The sequence below is a fragment of the Hemiscyllium ocellatum genome, chromosome 22, assembly GCF_020745735.1.
Source record: "Hemiscyllium ocellatum isolate sHemOce1 chromosome 22, sHemOce1.pat.X.cur, whole genome shotgun sequence".
Classification (NCBI taxonomy): Eukaryota; Metazoa; Chordata; class Chondrichthyes; order Orectolobiformes; family Hemiscylliidae; genus Hemiscyllium; species Hemiscyllium ocellatum.
In genome coordinates this window covers 60,869,520-60,895,947 of record NC_083422.1, presented here as the reverse complement: position 1 = coordinate 60,895,947, position 26,428 = coordinate 60,869,520, and the positions used below count along the sequence as shown (strand labels likewise).

The following is a 26,428-nucleotide window of genomic DNA, read 5'->3' as shown; positions in this document are numbered from 1 at the left end:
TCAATATGTTAACTTGTGTGACCTCCCCGTGGGTACCACCTGACTTGTTTGTTTCTCATGGTTTGAGGGTTTTTAGTTTGTTCTATCATGTTTGCAACATTTCTTTGCTGTTGTTGCCTGACTTACGAAGATCCTGGTTTCAATTATATCCTCTTTGAAATCTCTATCCTGCCACAAGATGGTGCTCTCTAAAAGTCAAGATACAGTACACACAATCCTTCCTGAATCTGGTGCGAGGCTTTTGAGAGAAGTGCCCAACAATATTTACATATTCATATATTAACTGTTTTTGCTAATTAAAACCCAACCTTCAGTTTAATTATATCTAGGCATTGCTGCAGGGACAGAAATAAAGAGCTTATTTTGCCTCTTAGATTTGCAGTTAATTGGTCAGACTAATTCTCATCCTGGGTCTGATTTTTCTTCTACAGCCTCTGGTTTTTATGCATATTATTTTGCATTTGTTAATTTCTCCATGTGAGAACATGTGACCTGCGAGTATAACAGTACAGTAATAACTGGACTTGGTGTCAGAAAACCAACACAAGAAAAATCTACTTAGCCTCATCCTCACCAGTCTCCCTATCACAGATCCATGTATCAATTGTTAAGAATGACCATCCTCCTCTTGTGTGACTTCAAGGTCTCAATTTCATAGTGAGCATACCCTCTATGTTAAACAGGATAGATTCAGAATAGATTTAACAGCTCCAAACTGGGCTTTGGTCAGGTGTGATGGGTCATCAGCAGCAAAACTGCTGTAACTTCATTGCCTGGCCCATCATTCTGTCTGCCGATAGCATCGAGGCGGGATACAAAAGACCAGGTTAAATTGTTGGCAACATTTTCAACCAGAAATGCTGAGTGGAATGTCCGTTTCTGCATTCTCTTGAGGTCCCAATCTAAACTGAAACCAGTCTTTACCAATTCGGTTCACAGAAGCAAAATAAGTCCAGTTTGGACAACTGCTGTCCCCTAATGGAGCATTTCATTAACAGTGCTTAAGTGGAACTTGCTCACCTGCTCACAGGTGCTTGGTTCAGGTTTAGCCAGACCCACTTGACTCCAAATCCCATTTTAAGAGTGAAGTGAGAATGATTGGTCTTGATGTCAAAGTATTATTTGATAAGAGTTTGCCATCAAGTCATCCTGGTAAAACTGAATGGAAATGGGGGGGTAGGGGGCTCTGGGGGTGATGATCTTTCACCTGGCTGTGACCAAACCTGTCACAAAGGCAACTCGTTGTTGTAAGCAAATTGTTTCCACCCTTGAACATCACTTAAGAGTTCCTCAGGGCAGTATCCTAGCACAACCAATTTTAACTGCATTATGTAGTGACTTTGTTCCATCATAAGCTGACAAGTAGGAATGTCTGTTGATGCTGCAGAGTGTTCACCTCCATCCACAACTCCTTAGATACTGGAGCAGCCTGTGTTCATACATAGGCTGAAATGGACAGGCTTGGGCTGATGTTACCTACATTTTATTTACCAATTAAATATCAGTCAATGACCATATCCAACAAGATAATGTTTGCTCATCTTCCCATGGCATTCACTATCAATATCTTGGGGATCACCATTAACCAGAAATATAATGCGATCAGCCATGTAAATACAATGGCTATTAAAGCAGTCACAAGCTGGGACTTCTGCGTTGAGTGACTACAGACTCTTCAGGCTTTTCCTGCACATGAAGCACAAGTCAGGAATGTGATGGAATATTCTTCACTTATTGGGTATCATCATTGACACACAGATCTCAGTGTATACCATCCAAAAGGTGCACAGCACCAACTTCCTCAACAATAAAACGTTTATGAAATCAGTGAATTATATCACCAAGAAGAGTATGGGAGCCACCAGCAGCACCTAGCTTCCCCTCCCAGTCGCACCCTCCTGGCTTGGAATTATATTGTGTTCTTTCATTGACTCTGGATGAAAATCCTGGTGCAGGGAAGGCACTGGTTAATGTCCCCGGACCAGGAGTCCAGAACCCCTGACCAGTGCTCATAGCAGATGGTAAGATTTGAATTCATTACTATCTGGAATAAAGAGCTGGCCTAATGGTGACTATTTTGATTATTGCAAAAACCCATCTGTCACTAATTACCTTTCTCTGGTCTGGACTATTTGTGACTCCAGATCCACACTAATGTGACTTTTAACTGTCCTCTAGTCAATTAGGGATGGGCAGGAAATACTGGCCGAGCCAGTGGTGTCCACATCCTTTGAACAAAAAGAAACAACGTTCCCTGCCCAGTAGGGGAATTACACCACCTAGCCTCCAACTAAAGTGGTTACTCCACACAGTCATTGTAAAGGTAATTAGTAGTCAATCATAAATGCTGACTTTGCCAGGAACATCCACATATTAGGGATGAATGAAGATTTCCTTGCTGTTCTATTTACAAAGAGGCATTCGATCAGATGGGGATGATTTGGGAAGTAGTGTAGTGGCTTGCTGCAACAGTGCACTCTGCCATTCTCTGGTCTGTAAAAATGTTGTTACAGTCCAAACTGGGTAAACCTTTACTGTCAGGTCCTGGTCTTCAATGGGAAAGTGCACATAAAAGCAATTATTTCTTCGCTTTCCCACCACATTTGGAGAATTTTTTAAAAAAGTATTCCTCCACAACTCCACCTCCATTTCCCTTTGGAAACTTGCTATTCCAGGTCTCCAACTCACCGGAAAGCTAATATCCGCCATGAGATTAGCCAACAAGTGACTCCAGCAGTGATTGGAATGCAGGACTGAAGAGATTGACAATTGGATGTCAGCAGTATTCAAACTCAGTACCTCCTGGTTCCTTGGTAAGCTGGCTGCTTGGAGCTTGTGGAAGAGGAGCTAGATCTTGCTTTCTTTTTAAAAATATATACTTTTGCTTTAATTAAAGTTGGGATGTGTATTTATTTTGCCCTTTTAACGGGGACTCTTTACTTTCAAATTGTTTTCTCAAAGGGGCAGTTTTGCCTTTCAGTGTCATTTGGTAAACTGCAGCTAGTGGGAGACTGAATACTCCATATTTCCTTCAGCCTCCGTCCCAGTGGTGAAATGGGAGCAAGAGATGCCCCACAGCCTCAATAGAACGTACAGTCCCAAAGAAATAGCCGAGTACTCGTCAGTTAAGATCTGTAGTAATAGAATTGTCATTTCGACAATTCTCAAATCTTTACGTCTGGAACTGGTGGAATATTTATAGCAGAAGTAGGTCATGAGAGAATTCCAGTGGTGTATAAAACATCCAATACTGCTTTATGAGAATTTAATTTTTTGAGTTGAAAATGGAAGTGAGCAAAGCAAAATTGGAACTGGCTTAAAGGTGTGAAGAGTAATACAGAAGAAGCCCACATTTGAATGCTGGCAGATCTGAGAGCAGGAACAGAAACCAAAGCAGCAAAAGCAAGAAGAAGGGCAGTGCCAGAACCGCATTGTTCAGGACAGATCCGGTCCTATTGGAGAAATGGTGGGAGGTGGTGGAAGACATGAGCATAGTTCTTGGTGAGGAACTTGTACCTTTTCTCTTTATTAAAAAAAAGTGAACAGTGCAGTTAGTGGTTGAGAAGAATAGTGAAATATTTGATAGGATGAGACTGTGAGAAAGGTCATATTGATGGATTTAGCTTCTTTGAAGCGAGACAAATCAGTACACTTGTACATCATTCCCTCTCTCTGGGTACTGACATGGAACTAGAGGAGTATTGATCCTTCTTTAGAGATGTTTGAATTATTCAAGGAAGATTATTTGAGGAGGAAACAAGAAGGGTCAGTGTTTCACATCAATAATTGACACATTTGCAGAGGACGCTGGATCCAAAGTTCAGTTATAAAAAACCAAGAGAAAAAGTGACTGGAAAGCTCTTTCTGGCAAAGTTCTGTAGTGCTCAATACTGAGTTCCTTGCTTTTCATGGCATATATCACAATGATTTAGACTGCAAGGAGTATGATTAAGAACTTTACAAATATTAGTTGGTCATGTGGTCAACAGTGAGAACAGCAAGAAAGTATCACTGGACTGAGCAGCTGAACAGAAAATCGTTGAATGGAATTTAGTCTAGAGAAAAGAGCAAATTCATTTTTGAGATTAAACAAAGCAAGGTGATACGTAATAAGTGAGGGGATGCTGTGAAGTTGAGAGGAACAGAGAGACCTTGGAGAGCATGCCCACCGATCCCTGAGGTGTTAAGACATACAGGATAATTTCCTTTTTTGGCCAAGTATAGGAAATGAGAGCAAAGAGCTATGTTAGAATATTCGAACATTAGTCAGGCTGCAGCGAGAGTGCCACTTGTAGATCTGGTCACTGCATTATGGGAAAGATACAAATACTCAGGAGAGGGCACCGAAGAAATCTGAGGAGAATGCTGCCAGGGCCTGGAGAATTTTAGCCCCAAAGGAAGTTTAGATAGATTGGAGTGATTATGTTTGGGACACAGGCTCAAGGACAATTTAATTAGGGAGTATGAAATTGTAGGGCCTAGATAATTAGAATGGAGCTAGTTCTCTTAGTAGAGTTTAATAGCTAGAGATGGACTAGATTGAAATTTAAAATAATTGGTACAAGACTGATAAAGGAGTGGAAAAGAAATGTTTTCATCTTGTGTGGGCTGGTATTCTGAAAAGCTGTCAGGGTTGGAGAGGTAAAAATCTTCATTCCACATACTGTGACTAACAGGGCTAGAGACACACAGGAATGTGGAATTAACCTGGATATCTATCTTTCATCTGCCATATAGCCATGGGTTAAATGGCCTCGATGTGTGCTGTAAACACATGTGAATATATCAAAGCTCTGTGAGATTGCTAACTGCAAAACAGGATGGATGTGTAGCTTGATGTCATCTTGTATCTCATTTCCTTTGAAGCAACCCTCCAGTTATGGTTATTTGAAATGAGCTGATCTCCTTTTTCTCTTTGTTTCCCTATCAGTCTTTACTGCATCCTTTCACTTGGTGTTTCTATGTGGCCTTCATTCCATGTCTCTCCCCCTGTCAGGTGCACGTTTCCATTCTCACATTAGGACACTCTAACAGGATTCAAACAGCAGCCAGTTTCAGAAGAACCTACAGTGTAGGCTAGAAAATTTGTCCAAGACAGTAACATCTGACTTGAGCTGTCTGTATCTTGGTTTCTCTTTCAATTTATTTACTTTTGGGATGTGGGCATTGTAGACTGGCCAGCATTTATTGCCATCACTAGAGTCCCATGGGAAGGTGCAGAGCTGACTCTTGAACCATGTGCTGTAGGATGACCTTAGGGCGGAAATTCCAGGATTTTGATCCACTGGCAGTGAAGGAACGATGATGTATTTCTAAGCCAAGACGGTCAGTGGCTTGAAGAGGGTCTTGCAAATGGTTGTAGCTGCCCATGTCCTAGATGGTCGTGATTGTTGGTTTGGAAAGTGCTGTCTAAAAGGAATCACTGTTGACTTTCTGTAGTGCGGTTTGTAGATAGCAGCAGCGTGTACTGCGTGTCAGTAATGGAGGGAGTGGATGTTTATGGATGTGGTGTCAGTGAAGCGAGCTGCATTGTCCAGGATGGTGTTGAGTTTTTTGAGTGTCGTTGGAGTTGTACCCATCCAGGTTAGTGGGTAATATTCCATCACACTTCTGACTTCTGCCTTGGAGATGGTGGACAGACAATGGGGAGTCAGGAGGTGAATTACTCATTGCCTCTGACTTGCTGTTGTAGCCACTGCGTTTATGTGGCAAGTCTAATTGCATTTCTGGTAAATGGCAACCCTCAGGATGTTAATAGTGGCGAGGGTCAGTGATAGTAACACCATTGAAAGGTATGGGGCAGTGGTTAGATTGCCTGTTATTGACGATGGTAATTGCCTGGAATTTGTGTGGTGCAAATGCTAATTGTCCAAGTGTAGACATGGAACCACCAGAGAGTTTGCCCCTGTATCCATTGATTCCAGTTTTGCTTGGGCTCCTTGATGCCACACTCAGTTGAATGGAGCCTTGCTGTCAAAAGGCAATCATTCTCAATTCAGCTGTTTTATCCATGAACCAAGGCAGTAATGAGGTCAGGAGCTGCGTGACCCTGAGGGACCCCAAACTGGGCGTTGCTGAGCAGCTGCTGCTTGATAGCCCTGTGGATGACCCCTTCCATCACTTTATTGAGGATTAAGAGTAGACTGATGGAGCAGTAATTTTCCAGGTTGCATTTGTCCTGCTTTTTGTGTACAGGACATACCTGGGCAATATTCCACATTGTTGGGTAGATGCCAGTGTTGTAATTGTACTGGAACAGCTTGCTGAGGGGAGTGAAAAGTTCTGGAACACAAGTCTTCAGTACTGTTGCTGGAATGTTTTCAGAGCCCAGAATCTTTGCAGTATCCAGTGTCTCCAACTGTTTCTGGATATCACGTGGAGTGAATTGAATTGGCTGAAGACTAGTATCTGTGATGCTGGGGACCACTGGAGGAGGCCGAGGTGGATCACCCAGCAGTTCCGGCTGAAAATTACTGCAAGTGCTTCAGCTTCTTTTTGACACTGATGTGCTGGGCTCTTCCATCAATAGGGATGGGGATATTTGTGACACTGCCACCACTTTCAATGAGTTGTTTACTCGACCGCCAAATTCCCAAATGGATGTGGCAGGGCTGCAGAGCTTAGATCTCATCCATTGTTATGGAATCGCTTAGCTTCCACTTGCTGCTTGTGCTGTTTGGTGATTAGCAGTCCGGTTTAGTAGCTTCACCAGGTTACATCTCATCCTCAGGAATGCATGGTGCTGCTTCTGGCACACCCTCCTATCCTCTCCATTGAACCAGGGTTGAGCCCCTGGCTTGGTGGTAATGGTTGAGTGGGGGATATGCCGAGCCATGAGGTTACAGATTGTGCTGGTGTATAATTCTGCTGCTGTTGGTGGCCCACAGCGCCTCATGGTTGCCTAGTCTTGAGTTGTTAGATCTGTTTGAAGTCTATCCCATCCCCATTTAACGTGGTAAAAATGCCCCACAACACGATGGATGGTATTCTCAATGTGAAATTGGGGCTTTTTCTCCACAAGGAATGTGTGCCAGTCACTCCTACCGATACTGTCATGGACAGATGTATCTGCAGCTGGCAGATTGGTAAGGATGAGGTAAAGTATGTTTCTCTCTCTTATTGGTTCCCTCACCACCTGCCGCAGACCCAGTCCAACAGCGATGTCCTTACGGACCTGACCAGCTCGATCAGTCGTGCTGCTGCCGAGTGACTCTTGGTGGTGGAGATTGAAGTCCCCCACCCAGAGGACATTTTGAGCTCTTGCCATCCTCAGTGCTTCCTCCAAGTGTTGTTCAACATGGAGGGGTAACGATCCATCAGCTGAGGGAGGATGGTATGTGGTAATCAGTAGGAGGTTTCCTTGTCCATGTTTAACCTGAAGCCATGAAACCTCATGGGGTCCAGAGTCAATGTTGAGCATTCTCAGCAGAACTCCTGACTGTATCCCACTGTGCAGCCCCGTCAGCTGGGTCTGTCTTGCTGGTGGAACAGGACATATCCAGGGATGGTGATGGTGGTGTCTGGGACACTGGCTGTAAGGTATGATTCTGTTAGTATGACGGTCAGGCTGTTGCTTGACGAGTCTGGAGACAGCTGTCCCAATGTTGGCAGTATTCCCCAGACATTAGTAAGGAGGACTGTGCAGGGGCAGCAGGGCTGCTTCTGCCCTTGTCTTTTCCGGGGCCTGAGTCACCGCCAGGTGGCTGTCTGGTTTCATTTCACTGCTGTGACTTGTTGCACCATCTCCGAGAGCAGTTGAGAGTCATCCACATTGCTCTAGGTCTGGAAACTCATGTAGGCCAGGCTGGATGAGGACAGTCGATTTCTTTCCCTGAAGGACATTTGTGAATTAGATGGGTTTTTCAGTAGGTACTTGATTCCACCATCTACTGTGGTGAGTTCGATGCTGGGTCCCTAGAATGTTCAATGTCTTCATTCCTACCTGAAGCTTCTATTTTAATAGAGTTTCAGCATTGTAAAACATGGGGACACATCATTGGAAACTCTGGATACTAGTGCTAGGACCCAAAAGCTTGGTCAAATACCTTGGTTTTAAAACACAACCTCAAATAGAGAGTTTTAGGAAGTACTTGACAGCCGAGGAATGAAAATCAGTGAATTGCAGGAACGCAGAAATCAAAAAGGATATCAAAGCCAAAGGGCTGGAACATTGTGTTTGCCCTGGCTCACTAAATGAGCATCATAGCCAAGCCAATCTCCGGTGTTTCCCCTTGCCTAGCACATTGTTTCTGTTGGATACCCTCTTCAATGTCTCAATTGAACCTGCCTCGATCACACTTTCAGGCAGTGCATTCCAGAACGGAGCCATTGCAAATGAATTTAACTCTGGACCCTGTTATTCTTGGAGGACCCTTTCACAAGGAGGAATGGTTTCTCCCTATCTTTTCCCAGTCCCCTCAGGATTTTCAAAACTATCAGATTTCCTTTTCATTGCCTTCCCTCCAGTTTATCCTCTAACTGAAAGTTTATAACCACTTCTGTACATCTCTTCTGCACTTTCTGATGTATTCATATCCTTCCTATAGCACTGTGCCCAGTTCTGTACACATTACTCAGCCTGAGATAAGGAGAAAGTGAGGACTGCAGATGCTGGAGATCAGAGCTTAAAAATGTGTCCCTGAAGAAGGGCTTATGCCCGAAACATCGATTCTCCTGCTCCTTTGATGCTGCCTGACCTGCTGCGCTTTTCCAGCAACACATTTTTAAGCTCCGGCTGAGATAACTCAATAATTGATTAAATCCACGGAGCAGAACTTCTTTCAATGTGAGATGGAGTGGAGGTCTTACGCATGCCAGGGAATCATTAAAATAGTGAAGTCTGGAGGTTGCAAAGGCATAGATGAAGGTAAAACGCAGCATTAGTTAAAATTAGTCAGAAGTGAGGAAAGTACTGATTTGTGGTTTCTTTGCGTAGGTCAAATTGGTCAAAATGTAGGACTGGTGTTGCAGTATTGGCATGTTGCTGAAAACTGATTGTTTTCCAGCGAGAATAGTTTCCATGTGGTTCGAAGCTACACGTACTCTAAGTTATACACAACTAGCAGACCAGTGAGTCTCTCATCAACCGCAGGGGAACTGTTTGGGAGAATTCTGAAGTGGAGCGAATTAATGTCCATGTGGAGAGATAAAGTTTGATCAGGGCAGTCAACATGGTTTTGTCAGAAGGATGTCATGTCTAGCAAAAGCTAATTGAATTTTTCAAGGATGTGTCTGGCTGTGTAGATGAGGTTAGTGAAGTTAATATAGTTCATATGGGTTTCAGCAAGGCCTTTGACAAGATCCCATATGGTTTAAAAAAAGGTGAAAACAGATGGATTCAAAGATGGCTCAGTGATAGAATACAGAGGATTGTAGGAAAAGGCTATTTCTGTGACTGGAGCCTGGTGTACTGTGGCGTTCTGCACGGATCAGTCCTGGGTCTCTTATTGCTCACGGTTTGTCTAAATGCTCTCGATAAGACTATAGGGGGGTTGCTAAGTATGTCTGTGGATGACATGAAGGTTGGTCAAGCAGTTATTAGGGATCGAGCAAGTCTTAGGTTACAGGAAGATATAGATGGACTAGTCAATGGGCAGATCAGTGGCAGATGGAATTTACCCCTGAAAAGTGTGAAGGGGCACTTTGGAAGACAAGGGTTACCTCAATGAATGGCAGGACACAGTGGAGCAGAGGAATGTTGAGGTAATTGCCCACAGATCCCTGAGGTGGCAGGCCAAGTGAATAGGAGGGGGTTAAGAGGCATACAGTATGCTTGCTGTTATCAGCCATGGCAATTATAAAAGCAGAGAGATTCAGTTGGAGATGTACAAAGCTTTGGTGAGGCTGCAGCTGGAGTACTGTATGCAGTTCTGGTCACCAGAGTGCAGGAAGGATGTGATTGCACTGGAGAGGGTGTGCGGGGGATTCACCAGGATGCTTCCGGGGATGGAGTAGTTTAGCTACAAAGAGAGGCTCGATGGCCTTGGATAAATTTCTTTCGAGCAGAGGAGGCTGAGAGGCTGCCTGATAGAGGTGCATAAGATTGAGGGGCACGGACAGCATGAATAGAAAGCAGCTGTTATGTCTGGTTGAAGTGTCAGTAACAAAGGGAAGTAATTTTAAAGTGAAAGGCAGGAGGCTGAGGGGATTTGAGAATAAAGCCTTTTCACTCAGTGCGGTGGGCAACTGAAATTCGCTACCAACGAGGGGGTAGGAAACCTCTCAACCTTTAAAAAGTACTTGGATCACTTGAAATGCCATAACATGCAAGGCTGTGGGCCAGGTGGTGGAAAATGGGTTTAGTCTAGATAGGTCGGAGAGACTGGATGAATAGAAAGGCCTCTTCTGTGCTGTATGGTCCTCTGCACAGCACACAACTTCCTATATTTCTAATTCACATGGTCAGAGATGTTATTACGTACCTATGGAACAGATGGAACTTGAAACCAAGCCTCTTGGTCCAGGGGTAGGGACACTACCACTGTGCCACATGAGGGCCCACAGGACATGTATTAAATGGTCTCTTTAATTTACGTAATGTGTTTAACTTTTCAAAAAGGCCCATGTGCTTAAACAAATTGGCTGCATAGCACACAAAAAAACCATTAAAGGGTATGTTTTAGGTATAAATGGAAAATCTTAAATAGGCTTTTAGGTTGGATAGGGAGTACCCATAATAACCTGGGACAGGTACAGCAGTCCTTATGTAACAGGTTACTAAACAGAACAGCCTCAACCATGGCAATTTAAAGTTAAATTGTTTCAGTGTTGAGTACCCTTAATAATTTGAGTTGAAAAACAATTTTGAGATCTGTTGTCAGTCAATATCAACAAGAATCAATTGATTCAAGTTTAAAGTTTTAAGATGGCAGTCCCATTTACATTTAAAGAATGAAAGGATTTAAAACAAGCTTCAGTGTTTGAGTCTCCATTGATTTATTGTCAAAATGACATCTTCAACAAAAGAGTAAATAAATAATTCAATTTCTATATCATATGTTCCATATTTAACACATTCTTTGATGATTTGGAGACTGAATGCTCAAACACTGCTGTGTTAACTTTTTAATTAGCGCTCTCCACTTTGAGAGGAGACAGATGTGGGGCATACAGGTTCAATACATCCTGGTTCTAACCTTCGTCAAATGATCAGATAGTTTTGATTGTGGATGGGGAGATAACGTTTAATAATTTGCAGTCATGTACATCCATGTAACTATTTTGTTTTATCTTTTCCAATATGAATAAAATGTTGATTGTTTGGTGAAAGTAGATGCAAGAATATAAGTTATGGTTGAATACTGTTAAAAGAAGGACAGCACTAAGTTCTGTGTTTACTTGCATGTCTTACAGGAAGTTATAGAACTGACCAGAGACCTGTTATCAAATCAGCCTTCTGTTGCTGCAGCTAATGCAGATAACTCAGCAAATTCCATACCTAGTCATAAATGGAAGACTGGTGACAAGTGTATGGCCATTTGGAATGAAGATGGACAGTAAGTGTAGAACTCTCTAACAGTACATCAATAGAGCAGTAGCCAATGGTAAGAGATTCTTTGAGATCTATTCTGAAATTTGAAGCTTTAACCTGCAATGTTACAGTGGTAACTAGTAATATACAATAACTAGTTATGGTGCAGGGATTTGTAATCCTTGAACATACCAAAGGTGCTCATCAATCATGTTTGACTTTGTAACCTCATTGCTAGTTTCTTCATTCTGAAAGAGAATTCACAAATGTGTAAATTTAGCAATGAGTGGTGCGGTAATCATGGTGGAAGTAAGGAGCAACTTCAGTCAGAAGGCTATAGAGGCAGGTCACTGAGTATATTTAAGGCATAGATAGATAGATTCTTGATTGTTAAGGGTCACAGGGAGAAAGCAGGAGAATGGGGATGAGAAACTTATCAGCCATGAGTGAATGGCAGAGGAGGCTCGATGGGCTGAATGGCCTAATTTCTGCTCCTGTGTCTTATGGACTACTAAGTATGTGTTTCTGATTACTTTGTTGCCTTTACTAATTACTTCTGATTTCTGTGGGTGCACTGATAACTAAAACAAGCACACCTCTCAATAGTGGGCCAAACCACAGGCTTCACCAGCAAAAGTACACAAGCCATGTCTCGAATCCTTCAGAACTGTCTCTCTTGCACCTTCTGATTAGTGCAGACGTCTGATTGTTTATATACACCTGAAACAGAAACCATTTATGTCGACCTTTTTAAACAATCTCTGGTGGACACCGAGAAAATTATTTCAGTTATGAACCCTTAAGCACCTGTGTATTCAGATTCTCATTCCACCCTTTTCTGTCAAGATAAGCAGCATTAACATTTCACCTGTTGCACACTTTCTGGTGCCTTCTATCTGTTTATATTAAATGGTCAGTGTGGACGCTAATGGCCCCATGTTGTGGTCAGTGTGGGCCCTAATGGGCCCCATGTTGTGGTCAGTGTGGACGGTAATGGGCCCCATGTTGTGGTCAGTGTGGACGGTAATGGGCCCCATGTTGTGGTCAGTGGCACAGCAACAGGGCTTGCTGCTGACCTCATAGAAAGCAACCCAAAAGAATCAGGAGATCAGAGTGTTGCAGATTAGCCCTTTCCTAAAGTTGTCTCCTGCATCTAGAAGATCACCTGGCATTGACCAAGTAATGTCAGCAAACTGTAAGTAGCCACTCTGATTGTAGTATTCTCTCGGACTGCCACATTAATTGCTCCAAATTTATTTTGATTTATGGAATTTAATTTAAACAATAACATGCAATTTGAATAAATTTAAGGTATTATAAACTTTTTTTAAAAAGCATTAATTTTAATATTATCCAAGGAGTTAATATTCCCGAAAGTATAATAATTGTGACGTGGTGTACCTTCAAAGAAAAACCTAGTTACATCTCAGTCAAAAAAAGTATATGTTTTTCAAAGACTTTTACGAGTCTTTTACAAGTTTATTAAATGGCAGATTTTCATCATTTTGATGATTTCAACAATTACAGCCTGTGGAATCCTTAAAACAGTTCACCCTTTGGGGAAGCATAGAATTACTGACAGTATGTCCCGAATTTCCATGCTTAACATGTGGAGAAAGTGAGGACTGCAGATGCTGGAGATCAGAATCAGAGCGTGGCACTGGGAAAGCAGGTCAGGCAGTGTCCGAGGAGCAGGCAAGTCGGTGTTTCCAGCATAAGCTCTTCATTAGGAATTCTTCCCGATGCTGCCTGACCAGCTGTGCTTTTGGACAGTGTATATGTGGACTCAGTGTTGTCCATTTTTGAGTTGTGATGAGTGTGACCGCTGACAGTTTGATTGTCGTTGCACTCTCCAAATAGAAGCCTTTGTTTGATTTATTCTCAGAAGTCTAGGTGGGAGTGTAGCATATTAACCTTTAAAAAATTATTGAAACCATTAATATTAAATAGATTTTGCTGAACTGGCAGAAATATTGTTAAATCACGAATCCTGCTCTCAAATGTGTTGATGTATTAATCTTGAAACTATGTTCAATAAATTACAAATATTATAATAAATGTAATATGTAACATGTAATTTTTAAAATGTTAGCGGGTTGTAGGGTCTGTTTGTCAAACCTCTACTCACATGCTTACAGCCCTAACTTCCTTACAGACTGTATGAAGCGGAGATTGAAGAGATTGACCAAGAAAATGGTACAGCTGCAATCACATTTTCTGGATACGGTAATGCTGATGTGCTTCCCTTGGTCAACCTGAAACCTGTTGAAGAAGGAAATGATTCTGAAGAGCTGGGCGGTGACAAACCCAAATCAAAGTGAGTACTGGCGGCCAGCTCTCTCAAACAAAAACAAATTACTGGAGAAACTCAGCATGTTTGGCAGCATCTGTGGAGGGCGAACAGTCACTATTTCGAGTTCAGTGACTCTTTAACTCTGATTCCGGTGTCCTTTCTCCTTCAGAGTTCTGCTTTCTTTGCACACGTGCTGCTAGACCTGAGCTGCTCCAGCAATTTTGATTGTTTTTTGTTTCAGACTTCCAGCAGCCACAGTTGTTTGTTTTATTCTTGTTTGTAATGTTTAGGATAGTGCATCTGAAGTTGTAACATTTTCTTAGTGGAGTTTGAATTTGGCTGTTTACAGGAAGGAAATGGTTGCTCAACAGAGGGAGTATAAGAAGAAGAAAGCCTTAAAAAAAGCTCAGAGAATGAAGGAGCTTGAACAGGAGCGTGAGGAACAAAAAGTAAAATGGCAGCAGTTTAACAACAGAGCCTACTCCAAGAACAAAAAAGGACAGGTGTGTATTGTGCACACGAACGGTTATTTCTGAAGATTTGTTTTGCTGGTTATTGCCTCTGTCACCCTGAGTACCAGCACCCGTGATTGCAAGGGTGCTGTAGCATGACATTTAAATGGTGATTTTTTAAAGAAATTATTTAGATCATTATCTTTCCAAAGCACGATTCTATCTTCACCAAATATTCTTGTACATTTCACACAGGAATGACTGGGTGGCATTTCGCTGTGATATTTATTTTTCCTTAATGCAGCAGGACTGGACCTAACCATTGGGCAATGGGGATCTGAATTGTAGCTCCATTGTACAGGAGTTTGAGAGTAGTGAGGTCAGGAATAAGGTTTCAGGGTCGGTGAGGTGTACCAGCAAGCAGGAAGGTGGTTTGAAGTGTGTCTACTTTAAAGCCAGAGCATCCAGAATAAAGTGAGTGAACTTTAAGCATGGGTTGGTACCTGGCACTTTGATGTTGTGGCCATTTCAGAGACATGGATGGAGCAGGGACAGGAATGGTTGTTGCAGATTCTGGGATTTAGATGTTTCAGTAAGAACAGGGAAGGTGGTAAAAGAGGGAAAGTGTGGCATTGTTAGAGACAGTAGAATGGACGGTTGATGAGGACTTGTCTACTGAGGTCAGAAACAGGAATGCAGATGTTACGCTGTTGGGTGTTTTCTATCGGCCTCCAAAAAATTCCAGAGGTGTAGAGGAAAGGATTGCAAAGATGATATTGGCTAGGAGTGAAAGTAACAGGGTAGTTGTTGTGGGGAACTTTCACTTTCCAAATACTGACTGGATGAGTTTTTGTCCAGTGTGTGCAGGAGGGTCTCCTGACAAGCCAACAAGAGGCAAGGCCATGTTGGATTTGGTACTGGGTAATGCACCAGGTCAGGCGTTAGATTTGGAGGGAGGTGGGCATTTTTGTGATAGTGACCACAATTCGGTTATGTTTGTAATGGAAAGATGATATTTAGGATGCATAGGACGGGGAAGGAAACTGTGGAGGATGGGCACAATTGAAATGTGGAGCTTGTTCAAGACCAAGCTACTGCGTGTTCATGGTAAGTTTGTACCTGTCAGGAAGGGAGGAAGTTTTCAAGCGAGGGAACCGTGGTTTACTAAAGTGATCAATAAAGTGGCCACACCTCGGGTAAAAGGAGGTAGATGGATTACCGCCAGGGGAGGGAAAAGGAACTGGCAGGCAGTGCAGGGATCCCCTTTAGTCGTTCCCCTGAACAACAAGTATACACTTCATGATGTCTTTGATCATGTTTTCGGGATCCTTGAGGGGGAGCAGCCCCAAGTTGTGGTCCACATAGGCACCAATGATGTAGGTAGGAAGAAAGGTGGGGATGTAAGGCAGAAATTCAGAATACAAGCTTAGAGTTTGTACAAACAGAGTTGTTATCTCTGGTTTGTTGCCCCTGACACGTGCTAGCGAGGCAAGAAATGGGGAGAGAGAGGAGTTGAACAAGTGGCTCCAGGCATAGTGCAGGAGGAAGGGTTTTGGTTTTCTGGATAATTGGGGCTCTTTCTGGTGTAGGTGGGATCTCTACAAACAGGATGGTCTTCACCTGAACCAGAGGGGTACGAAGATCCTCGGGGGATATTTGTTAATGCTCTTGGGTAGGCTTGAACTAAATCGTTGGGGGGGGGGAGGGGTAGAAACTGAAATTATAATTTGAGTACACGGGAGCGTGAGAGTCCTAAAGTCAGAACCAACATTTCAAGATTGCAAGAAGTTGGTTTGAAGTGTGTCTACTTCACCACCAGGAGCATCGGGAATAAGGTGGCTGAACTTACAGCATGGGTTGGTACCTGGGATTTCGATGTTGTGGCCATTTCAGAGACATGGGTAAAACAGGGACAGAAATGGTAGTTGCAGGTTCTTGGATTTAGATGTTTCAGTAAGAACAGAGAAAATCATAAAAGAGGGGGTGGTGTGGCACGGTTAGTTAAGGTCAGTATTATGGTTACAGAAAGGACATTTGAGGACTTGTCTATTGAGCTAGTATTGGCTAAGATTAGAAACCGGAAAGGAGAGGTTAGCATATAGGGAATTTTCTATAGGCCTCTGAACTGTTCCAGAGATTGAGAGGAAAGGATAGCAAAGATGATTCTCGATAGGAGCGAGAGTGACAGGGTAGTTCTTATGGGGTACTTTAACTTTCCAAATATTGACTGGGAATACTGTAGTTCAAGTACTTTAGATGGGTCAGTTTTGTCCATTGTGTGCAGGATGCTTTCCTGACACAGAATGTAGACAGGCCAACAAGGAACAAGGCTACATTAGGTTTGCTACCGGGTAATGAACCCAGCCAGGTGTTAGATTTGGAGGTAGGTGAGCACTTTGGTGATAGTGACCACAATTCAGTTATGTTTACTTTAGTGATGGAAAGGGGTAGGTGTGTACTGCTGAAAATGTGTTGCTGGTTAAAGCACAGCAGGTCAGGCAGCATCCAAGGAACAGGAAATTCGACGTTTCGGGCTAAAGCCCTTCATCAGGAATACTGCAAGGCAAGAGTTATAGCTGGGGGGAAGGCAATTACAATGTGATTAGGCAAGATTTATGATGCATAGGATGGAGAAGAAAACTGCAGGAGATGGGCACAATTGGAATGTGGAGCTTATTCAAGGACCAGCTACTGCGGGTCATAGAGTCTTAGAGATGTACAGCACGGAAACAGATCCTTCGGTCCAACCAGTCCATGCTGACCAGATATTCCAACCCAATCTAGTCCCACCTGCCAGCACCTGGCCAATATCCCTCCAAACCCTTCCTATTCATATACCCATCCAAATGCCTCTTAAATGTTGCAATTCTACCATGTCCTCTGGCAACTCATTCCATACACGTACCATCCACTGTGTGAAAAGGTTGCCCCTTAGGTCTCTTTTATATCTTTCCCTTCTCACCCTAAACCTATGCCCTCTAGTTCTGGACTCCCCGACTCAGGGAAAAGACTTTGCCTATTTACCCTATCCATGCCCCTCATAATTTTGTAAACCTCTGTAAGGTCACCCCTCAGCCTCCGACACTCCAGGGAAAACAGCCCCAGCCTGTTCAGCCTCTCCCTATAGCGCAAATCCTCCAACCCTGGCAACATCCTTGTAAACCTTTTCTGAACCCTTTCAAGTTTCACAACACCTTTCCGATAGGAAGGAGACCAGAATTGTATGCAGTATTCCAACAGCGGCTTAACCAATGTCCTGTACACCCGCAACATGACCTCCCAACTCCTGTACTCCTCCAAACGCTGCCTTCACTATCCTATCTACCTGCGACTCCACTTTCAAGGAGCTACGAACCTGCACTCCAAGGTCTCTTTGTTCAGCAACACTCCCTAGGACCTTACCATTAAGTGTATAAGTCCTGCTAAGATTTGCTTTCCCAAAATGCAGCACCCCGCATTTATCTGAATTAAATTCCATCTGCCACTTCTCAGTCTATTGGCCCATCTGGTCAAGATCCTGTTGTAATCTGAAGTAACCTTCTTCACTGTCAACTACACCTCCAATTTTGGTGTCATTTGCAAACTTACTAACTGTACCTCTTATGCTCACATCCAAATCATTTATGTAAATGACAAAAAGTAGTGGACCCAGCACCGATCCTTGTAGCACTCCACTGGTCACAGGTCTCCAGTCTGAAAAGCAACCTTCCTCCATCACCCTCTGTCTTCTACATTTGAGCCAGTTCTGTATCCAAATGGCTAGTTCTCCCTGTATTCCATGAGATCTAACCCTGCTAACCAGTTTCCCATGGGGAGCGTTGTCGAACCCCTTACTGAAGTCCATATAAATCACGTCTACTGCTCTGCCCTCATCAATCCTCTTTGTTACTTCCTCAAAAAACTCAATCAAGTTTGTGAGACATGATTTCCCTCGCACAAAGCCATGTTGACTATCCCTAATCAGTCCTTGCCTTTCCAAATGCATGTACATCCTGTCCCTCAGGATTCCCTCCAACAACTTGCCCACCACCGAGGTCAGGCTCACTGGTCTATAATTCCCTGGCTTGTCCTTACCACTTTTCTTAAACAGTGGCACCACGTTAGCCAACCTCCAGTCTTCCGGTACCTGACCTGAGACTGTTGATATAAATATCTCAACAAGAGGCCCAGCAATCACTTCTCTAGCTTCCCACAGAGTTCTTGGGTACATCTGATCAGGTCCTGGGGATTTATCCACTTCTATGAGTTTCAAGACATCCAGCACTTCCTCCTCTGTAATCTGGACATTTTGCAAGATGTCACCATCTATTTCCCTACAGTCGATATCTTCCATATCCTTTTCCAGAGTAAATACTGATGCAAAATACTCATTTACTATCTCCCCCATTTTCTGCGGCTCAACACAAAGGCTTCCTTGCTGATCTTTGAGGGGCCCTATTCTCTCCCTAGTTACCCTTTTGTCCTTAATGTATTTGTAAAAACTCTTTGGATTCTCCTTAATTCTATTTGCCAAACCTATCTCATGTCCCCTTTTTGCCCTCCTGATTTCCCTCTGAAGTATACTCCTACTTCCTTTATACTCTTCTAAGGATTCACTTGATCTATCCTGTCTATACCTTACATATACTTCTTTTGTTTTCATAACCAAATCGTCAATTTCTTTCGTCATCCAGCATTCCCTATATCTACCAGTCTTTCCTTTCACCTTGACAGGAAAATACTTTCTCTGGATTCTCGTTATCTCATTTCTGAAGGTTTCCTATTTTCCAGCCATCCCTTTACCTGCCAACATCTGCCCCCTGGCAGCTTTCAAAAGTTCTTGCCTAATATTGTCAAAACGGTCCTTGATAAGTATACACTGGTAAGGCAGGGAGGTAGTTGTCGAGTGTGGGAGCCGTGGTTTACTAAGTAAGTTGGATCTCTCTTCAAGGGGAAGAAGAAAGCTGATGTTAGCCAGGAAAGACTGAAAGAGAGAGCTAAGAAGAGCCAGGAGGTGACATGAGAAGTCATTGGCGGATAGGATCAAGGAAAACTATAAGACTTTCTATAGGTATGTCAGGAATAAAAGAATGACGAGAAAGATTAGGGCCAATCAAGGACAGTAGTGGGAGGTTGTGCATGGAGTCAGAGGATATAGGGAAAGTGCTAAATGAATACTTTTTTGTCCATATTCACCCTGGAAAAAGAATGTTGTCGAGGAAAATACTGAGATACAGGCTACTAGACTAGATGGGATTGAGGTGCATAAGGAGGAGGTGTTAGCAATTCTGGAAAACGTGAAAATAGATGTCTCCTGGGCCAGATGGGTTTTATCCTAGGATTCTCTGGGAATTCAGGGAGGAGATTGCAGAGCCTTTGGCTTTTATCTTTATGTTGTCACTGTCTACAGGAATAGTGACAGAAGGCTGGAGGATAGCACCTGTTGTCCCCTTGTTAAAGAAGGGGAGTAGAGACAACCCTAGTAATTATCGACCTATGAGCTTTACATCGGTGGTAAAGTGTTGGAATGGGTTATAAGAGATAGGATTTATAATCATCTCGAGGGGAATAATTTGATTAGGGATAGTCAACACGGTTTTGTGAAGCATAGGTCATACCTCACGAACCTTATTGAGCTCTTTGCGATGGTGACCAAACAGGTGGGTGAGGGTAAAGCGATTGACGTGGTGTATATGGATTTCAGTAAGGGGTTTGATAAGGTTCCACACGGTAGGCTATTGTACAAAATACAGAGGCATGGGATTGAGGGTGACTTAGCAGTTTGGATCAGAAATTGGCTAGCTGAAAGAAGACAGAGGATGGTAGATGATGGGAAATATTCATCTTGGACTTCATTTACTAGTGGTGTACTGCACATGATCTGTTTTAGATTAGATTAGATTAGACAGGTCCTTCGGCCCAACAAGTCCACACCGACCCACCGAAGCGTGACCCACCGAAGCGTAACCCACCCATACCCCTACATTTACCCCTTCACCTAACACTACAGGCAATTTCCTAAAGAAGGGCTCATGCCCGAAACGTCAGTTCTTCTTCTTGGATGCTGCCTGACCTGCTGCACTGTTCCAGCAACACATTTTTCAGCTCTGATCTCCAGCAGTCCTTAGTTTCTCCTACAGGCAATTTAGCGTGGCCAATTCACCTATCTTGCACATCTTTGGGACTGTGGGAGGAAACCGGAGCATCCGGAGGAAACCCACGCAGACACGGGGAGAATGTGCAAACTCTTCACAGACAATCACCTGAGGTGGGAATTGAACCCGGATCTCTGGCACTGATCTGTTTGGGCCCATGTTGTTTGTCATTTATATAAAATGACCTGGATGAGAGCATAGAAGGATGGGTTAGTAAATTTGTGGATGATACTAAGATAGGTGGAGTTGAGAGTGACTTACTAACCCATCCCTTGTTGAATGGGTAGTGAGGAAGGATGTTGCAGGTTACAGAGGGACATAGATAAGCTGCAGAGCTGGGCTGAGAGGTGGCAAATGGAGTTTAATGCGGAAAAGTGTGAGGTGATTCACTTTGGAAGGAGGAACAGGAATAAAGAGTACTGGGCTAATGGTAAGGTTGACAGGGTTGTTAAGAAGGCATACGGTGTGTTAGCTTTTATTGGTAGAGGGATTGAGTTTCGGAGCCACGAGGTCATGTTGCAGCTGTACAAAACTCTGGTGTGGCCGCACTTGGAGTATTGTGTACAGTTCTGGTCACCGCATTATAGGAAGGATATTATTGGAAAAGGTTCACAGACGATGTACTAGGATGTTGCTTAGTATGGAAGATCTTATGAGGAAAGGCTGAGGGACTTGAGGCTGTTTTCATATTAGAAAAGAAGGTTAAGAGGCGACTTATTAGAGGCATTCAAGATGATCAGATTAGATAGGGTGGACAGTGATGGCTAACACGTGGGGACATAGCTTTAAATTGATGGGTAATAAATATAGGACAGATGTCGGAGGTAAGTTCTTCGTTCAGAGAGGGCATTCCATGCCCCTGCTACTATCTGGAACAATAGTGGTTTTGCCACTCTTTTAGGAACATTTAAATGGTGATTGGATAAACATACGGATGATAATGGAATTGAGTAGGTTAGGAGGCGTTTAGACTGGATTCACAGGTCGGTGCAACATCAAGGGCTGAAGGTCCTTAACTGCAATGTGATGTTCTATGTTCTATGTTGCACCTTATCTGTTGCTTGTTTGTGATGAGTTAAGACCTGATCAAACTTGTGATCGTCTGGTCTATGTGATATGATGCATTGATCTGTTAGCGAGTTTTGAGAAGATTTGTAGCTCAGGTTGAGGTTCTGGATGTAGGTTTGCTCGCTGAGCTAGGAGGTTCGTTTTCAGACGTTTCATCACCATACGAGGTAACATCTTCAGTGAGTCTCTGAATGAAGCACTGGTGGTGTAGTTTGAGTTTCTTAGGGTTGGTGATGTCATTTCCTGTGGTCTTATCATTTCCTGTTCTTTTTCTCAGGGGGTGGTAAATGGGATCCAAGTCAATGTGCTTGTTGATAGTGTTTCGTTGGAATGTCATGCTTCTCGGAATTCTCGTGCGTGTTTCTGTTTGGCTGGTCCTTGGATGGATGTGTTGTCCCAGTTGAAGTGGTGCCCTTCCTCATCCGTATGAAAGGATACCTGTGAGAGTGGGTCATGTCTTATTGTGGCTAGTTTTCTGCCTGTTGTCCAATGTAGTGTTTGTTACAGTCCTTGCAATATATTTTGTAAATTACATTAGTTTTGCTTGTTGTCTGTATAAGGTCTTTCAAGTTCATTAGCTGCCGTTTTATTGTGTTGTTGGGTTTGCGGGCTACCGTGATGCCAAGGGGTCTGAGTAGTCTAGCAGTCATTTTGGAGATGTCTTTGATGCAGGGGAGAGTGGCTAGGGTTTCTGGATGTGTTTTGTCTGCTTGTTTAGACTTGTTGCTGAGAAATCTGTGGTCTGTGTTTATTGTGTACCCATTATTTTTGAATACACTGTATAGGTGATTTTCCTGTGCTCTGCGTAGTTCCTTTGTCCTACAGTGTGTGGTGGCTCATTGAAATAATGTTCTAATACAGCTTTGTTTGTGGATGTTGGAATGATTGCTTCTGTAGTTCAATATTTGGTCCGTATGTGTTATTTTCCTGTAATGCTGGTTTGAAGTTCCCCATTGGCTATTCGCTCTACTGTGACATCTAGGAATGGCAATTTGTTGTTGTTTTCCTCTTTAGTGAATTATATGCCAGTAAGGGTATTATTGACGATCTTGAAGTTTCCTGTAATTTGTTTCGTTTAGTGAAGACAAAGGTGTCATCCACGTAGCCTACAGACAAACCAATGGAACACCCATGGGATCTCCGATATCAGGGTTCTTAGTGGGAACATTACCATTATCTTAAATAAATGGAAGTTCATATTGGGGGATGTAGAATGGTATGAAAAGGGGCTTTTACTTTAGTCCAGTGTTAGTGTATTTCAATTTTTAAAACTTCCTCCTTGACACTTGTTATTTTGGGTTGTTGTCACTGATTTTGTCATGTCACTTCATTGTGCAACATTAAACCATTTTTCAGTTCCAGCTGTTGTTTTCCTAAATTCATGTCTAAATTTTTCTTTTAACATAGTGCTAGGTGCCATCTCTGTAGAGTGCTGAAAGGGAATCTGCCCCTGATTTCATCACATTATGATACTTGGCTACAATAGTACTGTAATTTACAACATTAGTAGTGTATTGGTATGTGCTTTATACTTGGAAATACAGAACTAACTTCCATATTTACCTCATTCATATCTTCAAGGAGCATTAAATGGTAGATTGCTATGACATTCTTCAAATACCAGATTCTGTACAGGATACCTTCTCCCACTTTGTATTGCTGTTCAGTTGTCCTAAACTATTGTGATCAAAATTCACAAGTTTTAACAAAAAAATTCTGTTGCATCTCTTTTTTTTGAATACTGTCAATTAAGTTGCTTATTGTGTTTTTGGTTTCCAAATGTCATTTTTTTAAATGATTTTTTTTTGTGTGAGCACAACTGTGTATGAAGTATTTGCTGTTTATGGTGAGAATTGTTTTCAGGTAAAGTAGTCAATGTAAAATGCAAATAAGCAAAAATGTGTTGCTGATGGATAGATTTATCATTCTTAATGACAGGAAAATGCTTGTGAAAGATAATGGGACTAATGTTGGATTTTATTTTACAAGGTGAAGAAAAGCATTTTTGCCTCACCTGAAAGTGTGACCGGAAAGGTTGGAGTTGGCACATGTGGAATAGCAGACAGACCGATGACTCAATACCAAGACACATCCAAATACAACGTGCGGCATCTTATGCCACAGTAGCTAGCGCCTGTATAGAGTATTTCCAAGATTATGTATTTCTTCCTATTTTCTTTTGCGGATGCCGTATTACATTAGTGCACTTTTAATAGTTTTTTTTTTGCCAAGTTCATTTGGTCTGTCAGCACAAAAATTGTAGCTGTGAGGAAGTTAATTGTGTATAGTTATCATCCATTACTGAGGCAAGTGGAGGATTTGATAAATCAATCTTCCTATTTGAGGAAGTGTAATTTTTACAAATTGAAGTTTTTTGTTTTGTATGTATAATTGGGCAATTTTAACAAATAAAAAAAGTAAAATCACTCCTGTCCCGTGTATTTTCTGGCATAAAAATTTCAAACTAAATGAATTGAGATGAGGAGCAATATCTGTGCTGTTGAAAATGAGTTTTGCTTGCAATGTCCCATCTTTGTTCCATTTCCAAATCTACTGTTAACCAATGAGTAAGTATCATTCCATCCCACATTACTTCCACAAGAATTTAAAAAAAAAGGCTGTTTGAATAAAAATGTTTCTCTCTAATGGACACCAAAGTGGGAGTACTTTACCGCAAAAGAACAATAACTAAAGAAAGTTGAGATTTTAAATTATTTTGTTGATTGAGAAGACTGAAGGATTATGATTTATTATTCAAGAAAATAAAGTAAATTGAAATTTGATGTCAGTCTTTGGCACTTAGAAGCCTAATGGACTTAGAAAGGAGAAATTTGATGTGTAAAATTCAACAATTTTAGGACTGTGCCAATTAATTCTAAACTTCCTTCCTTACTGCTGAAAGTAATGCTAATTTTAATTTCAGGGTGTGTTCAAGATGATTGAATTCTTCTTTGAATTTTAGGCTTGATGGGGTGGTGAAGGAAAGAAACCTGCTTTTTTTTCACCGCTCACTTACTGGCTCAAGTAACATCAAATGATTCTTAGTTACTAGAACATGAACATTACAGTGCAGTACAGGCCTTTCGGCCCTCAACGTTGAGTTGACCTGTGGAACCAATCTGAAGCCCATCTAACCTACATTATTCCATTCTCGTCCATATATGCCCTTTAAAGTTGTTGAGTCTACTACTGTTGCAGGCAGTGTTTCTCGCCCCTCCTACTCTGAGTAAAGAAACTACCTCTGACCTATATCTATCCCCCCCCTCATGCTGGTTATCGCCATCCAAGGTAAAAGGCTCTCACTGTCCAATCTATCTAACCCTGATTATCCTGTCTCAATTAAGTTGCTTCTCAACCTCCTCCTCTCTATAGAAAACAGCCACAAGTCCCTCAGCTTTTCCTTGTAAGATCTTCCCTCCATAACATGCAACATCCTAGTAAATCTCCTTTGAACCCTTTCCAAAGCTTCCAAACCCTTCCTATAATGCGGTGACCAGAACTGTGACCGCACCAGAGTTTTGTACAGCTGCAGCATGATCTCACAATTCTGAAACTCAGTCCCTCTACCAATAAAAGCTAACACACTATATGCATTCTTAACAACCGTGTCAACTTTCAGGGATCTATGTACATGGACACAGAGATCCCTCTGCTCATCTACACTACAAAAAATCTTACCATTAGCCCAGTACTCTTTATTCCTGTTACTCCTTCCAAAGTGAATCACCTCACACTTGCTGGCATTAAACTTCATTTGTCACTTCTCAGCCCAGCTCTGCAGCTTATCTATGTCTCTCTGTAACCTACAACATTCATCACTATCCACTCTACCAACCTTAGTACCATCCACAAATTTACTAACCCATCCTTCTATGCCCTCATCCAGGTCATTTATATAAATGACAAATAACAGTGGACCCAAAACAGATCAGGTGCGGTACCCCACTAGTAACTGAAGACCAGGATGAATACTTCCCATTAACCACCACCCTCTGTTTTCTTTCAGCTAGCCAATTTCTCATCCAAACTGCTAAATCACCCTCAATCCTATGTCTCCCTATTTTGCGCTATAACCTACCATGGGTAACCTTCTCAAATGCCTTACTGAAGTTCATATACACCACATCAACCACTTTACCCCCCTCCACCTGTTTGGTCACCTTCTCAAAGAACTCAATTGAGGTTAGTGAGGCATGACCTACCCTTCACAAAACCGTGTTGCCTATCCCTAATCAATGTATTCCTTTCTAAATGCTCTCTCTTACAACATAAGTTTACCCACAACTGAAGTAAGTGTCACAGGTCTATAATTTCCAGGGTTGCCTCTACTCCCCTTCTTGAATAAGGGAACAACATTTACTATCCTAATGTCTTCTGGCACAATTACTGTAGACAATGACAACATTAAGATCAAAGTCTTGGCAATCTCCTCCCTGGCTTTCCAGAAAATCCTAGGATGAATCCCACCCCGCCCAAGGGACTTACCTATTTTTACTATTTAAAAAGAGATCCCTTTGGATTGATTGATCAAATAAATAGTGGTACTATTTACAAATAATGCAACTGTTGTAAGTTAAACAATTGAATCAGTGAAATATGCTAAGTTTGGGTGCCTTAAGTCCTATATTTAACATTGATAATATATAAATTGATTGTAATAGTTATGAGTAATCACTTATTTTTGCAACCACTGAAAAATTTGTATATTTCACTTTTTAAAATAAATCAGGTCAACCAGTAAATTGGGAGAAATATTTAACAAGAATCACTGTTGAAAATTTGCACAAGTGAGATAAAGTCTGTCATGGTCCAAAAAATATCAATGATTGAGAATTTGAGTCAAAATCATCAAGTGTGATATGAGCTTGAATTTGGAGAGGAAGTGTTGAGATTTGTTTTTCAGACATAATCCTTTATTATATTTTAGACCTTTATATATACTTTGACTACCTTGCACTTGTCATTATTCCACTGAATAGCTCTTAATGCAGGTGGCACAAGTAATACAGTA

General features: G+C 42.1%; 1 protein-coding gene across 1 annotated transcript in view; it reads left to right on the top strand.

The window, feature by feature from the left end:
• The window catches only part of smndc1 (survival motor neuron domain containing 1), a 30,112-nt gene extending 6,269 nt beyond the window's left edge, over positions 1–23,843 (top strand). The window contains exons 3-6 of the mRNA XM_060842520.1: positions 11,353–11,495; positions 13,626–13,787; positions 14,113–14,266; positions 23,407–23,843. Coding sequence (XP_060698503.1) covers positions 11,353–11,495; positions 13,626–13,787; positions 14,113–14,266; positions 23,407–23,544 — 597 coding nt within the window. The 3' untranslated portion in view covers positions 23,545–23,843. The remainder of the gene's footprint in view (positions 1–11,352; positions 11,496–13,625; positions 13,788–14,112; positions 14,267–23,406) is intronic.
• Positions 23,844–26,428: the final 2,585 nt, after the last annotated feature.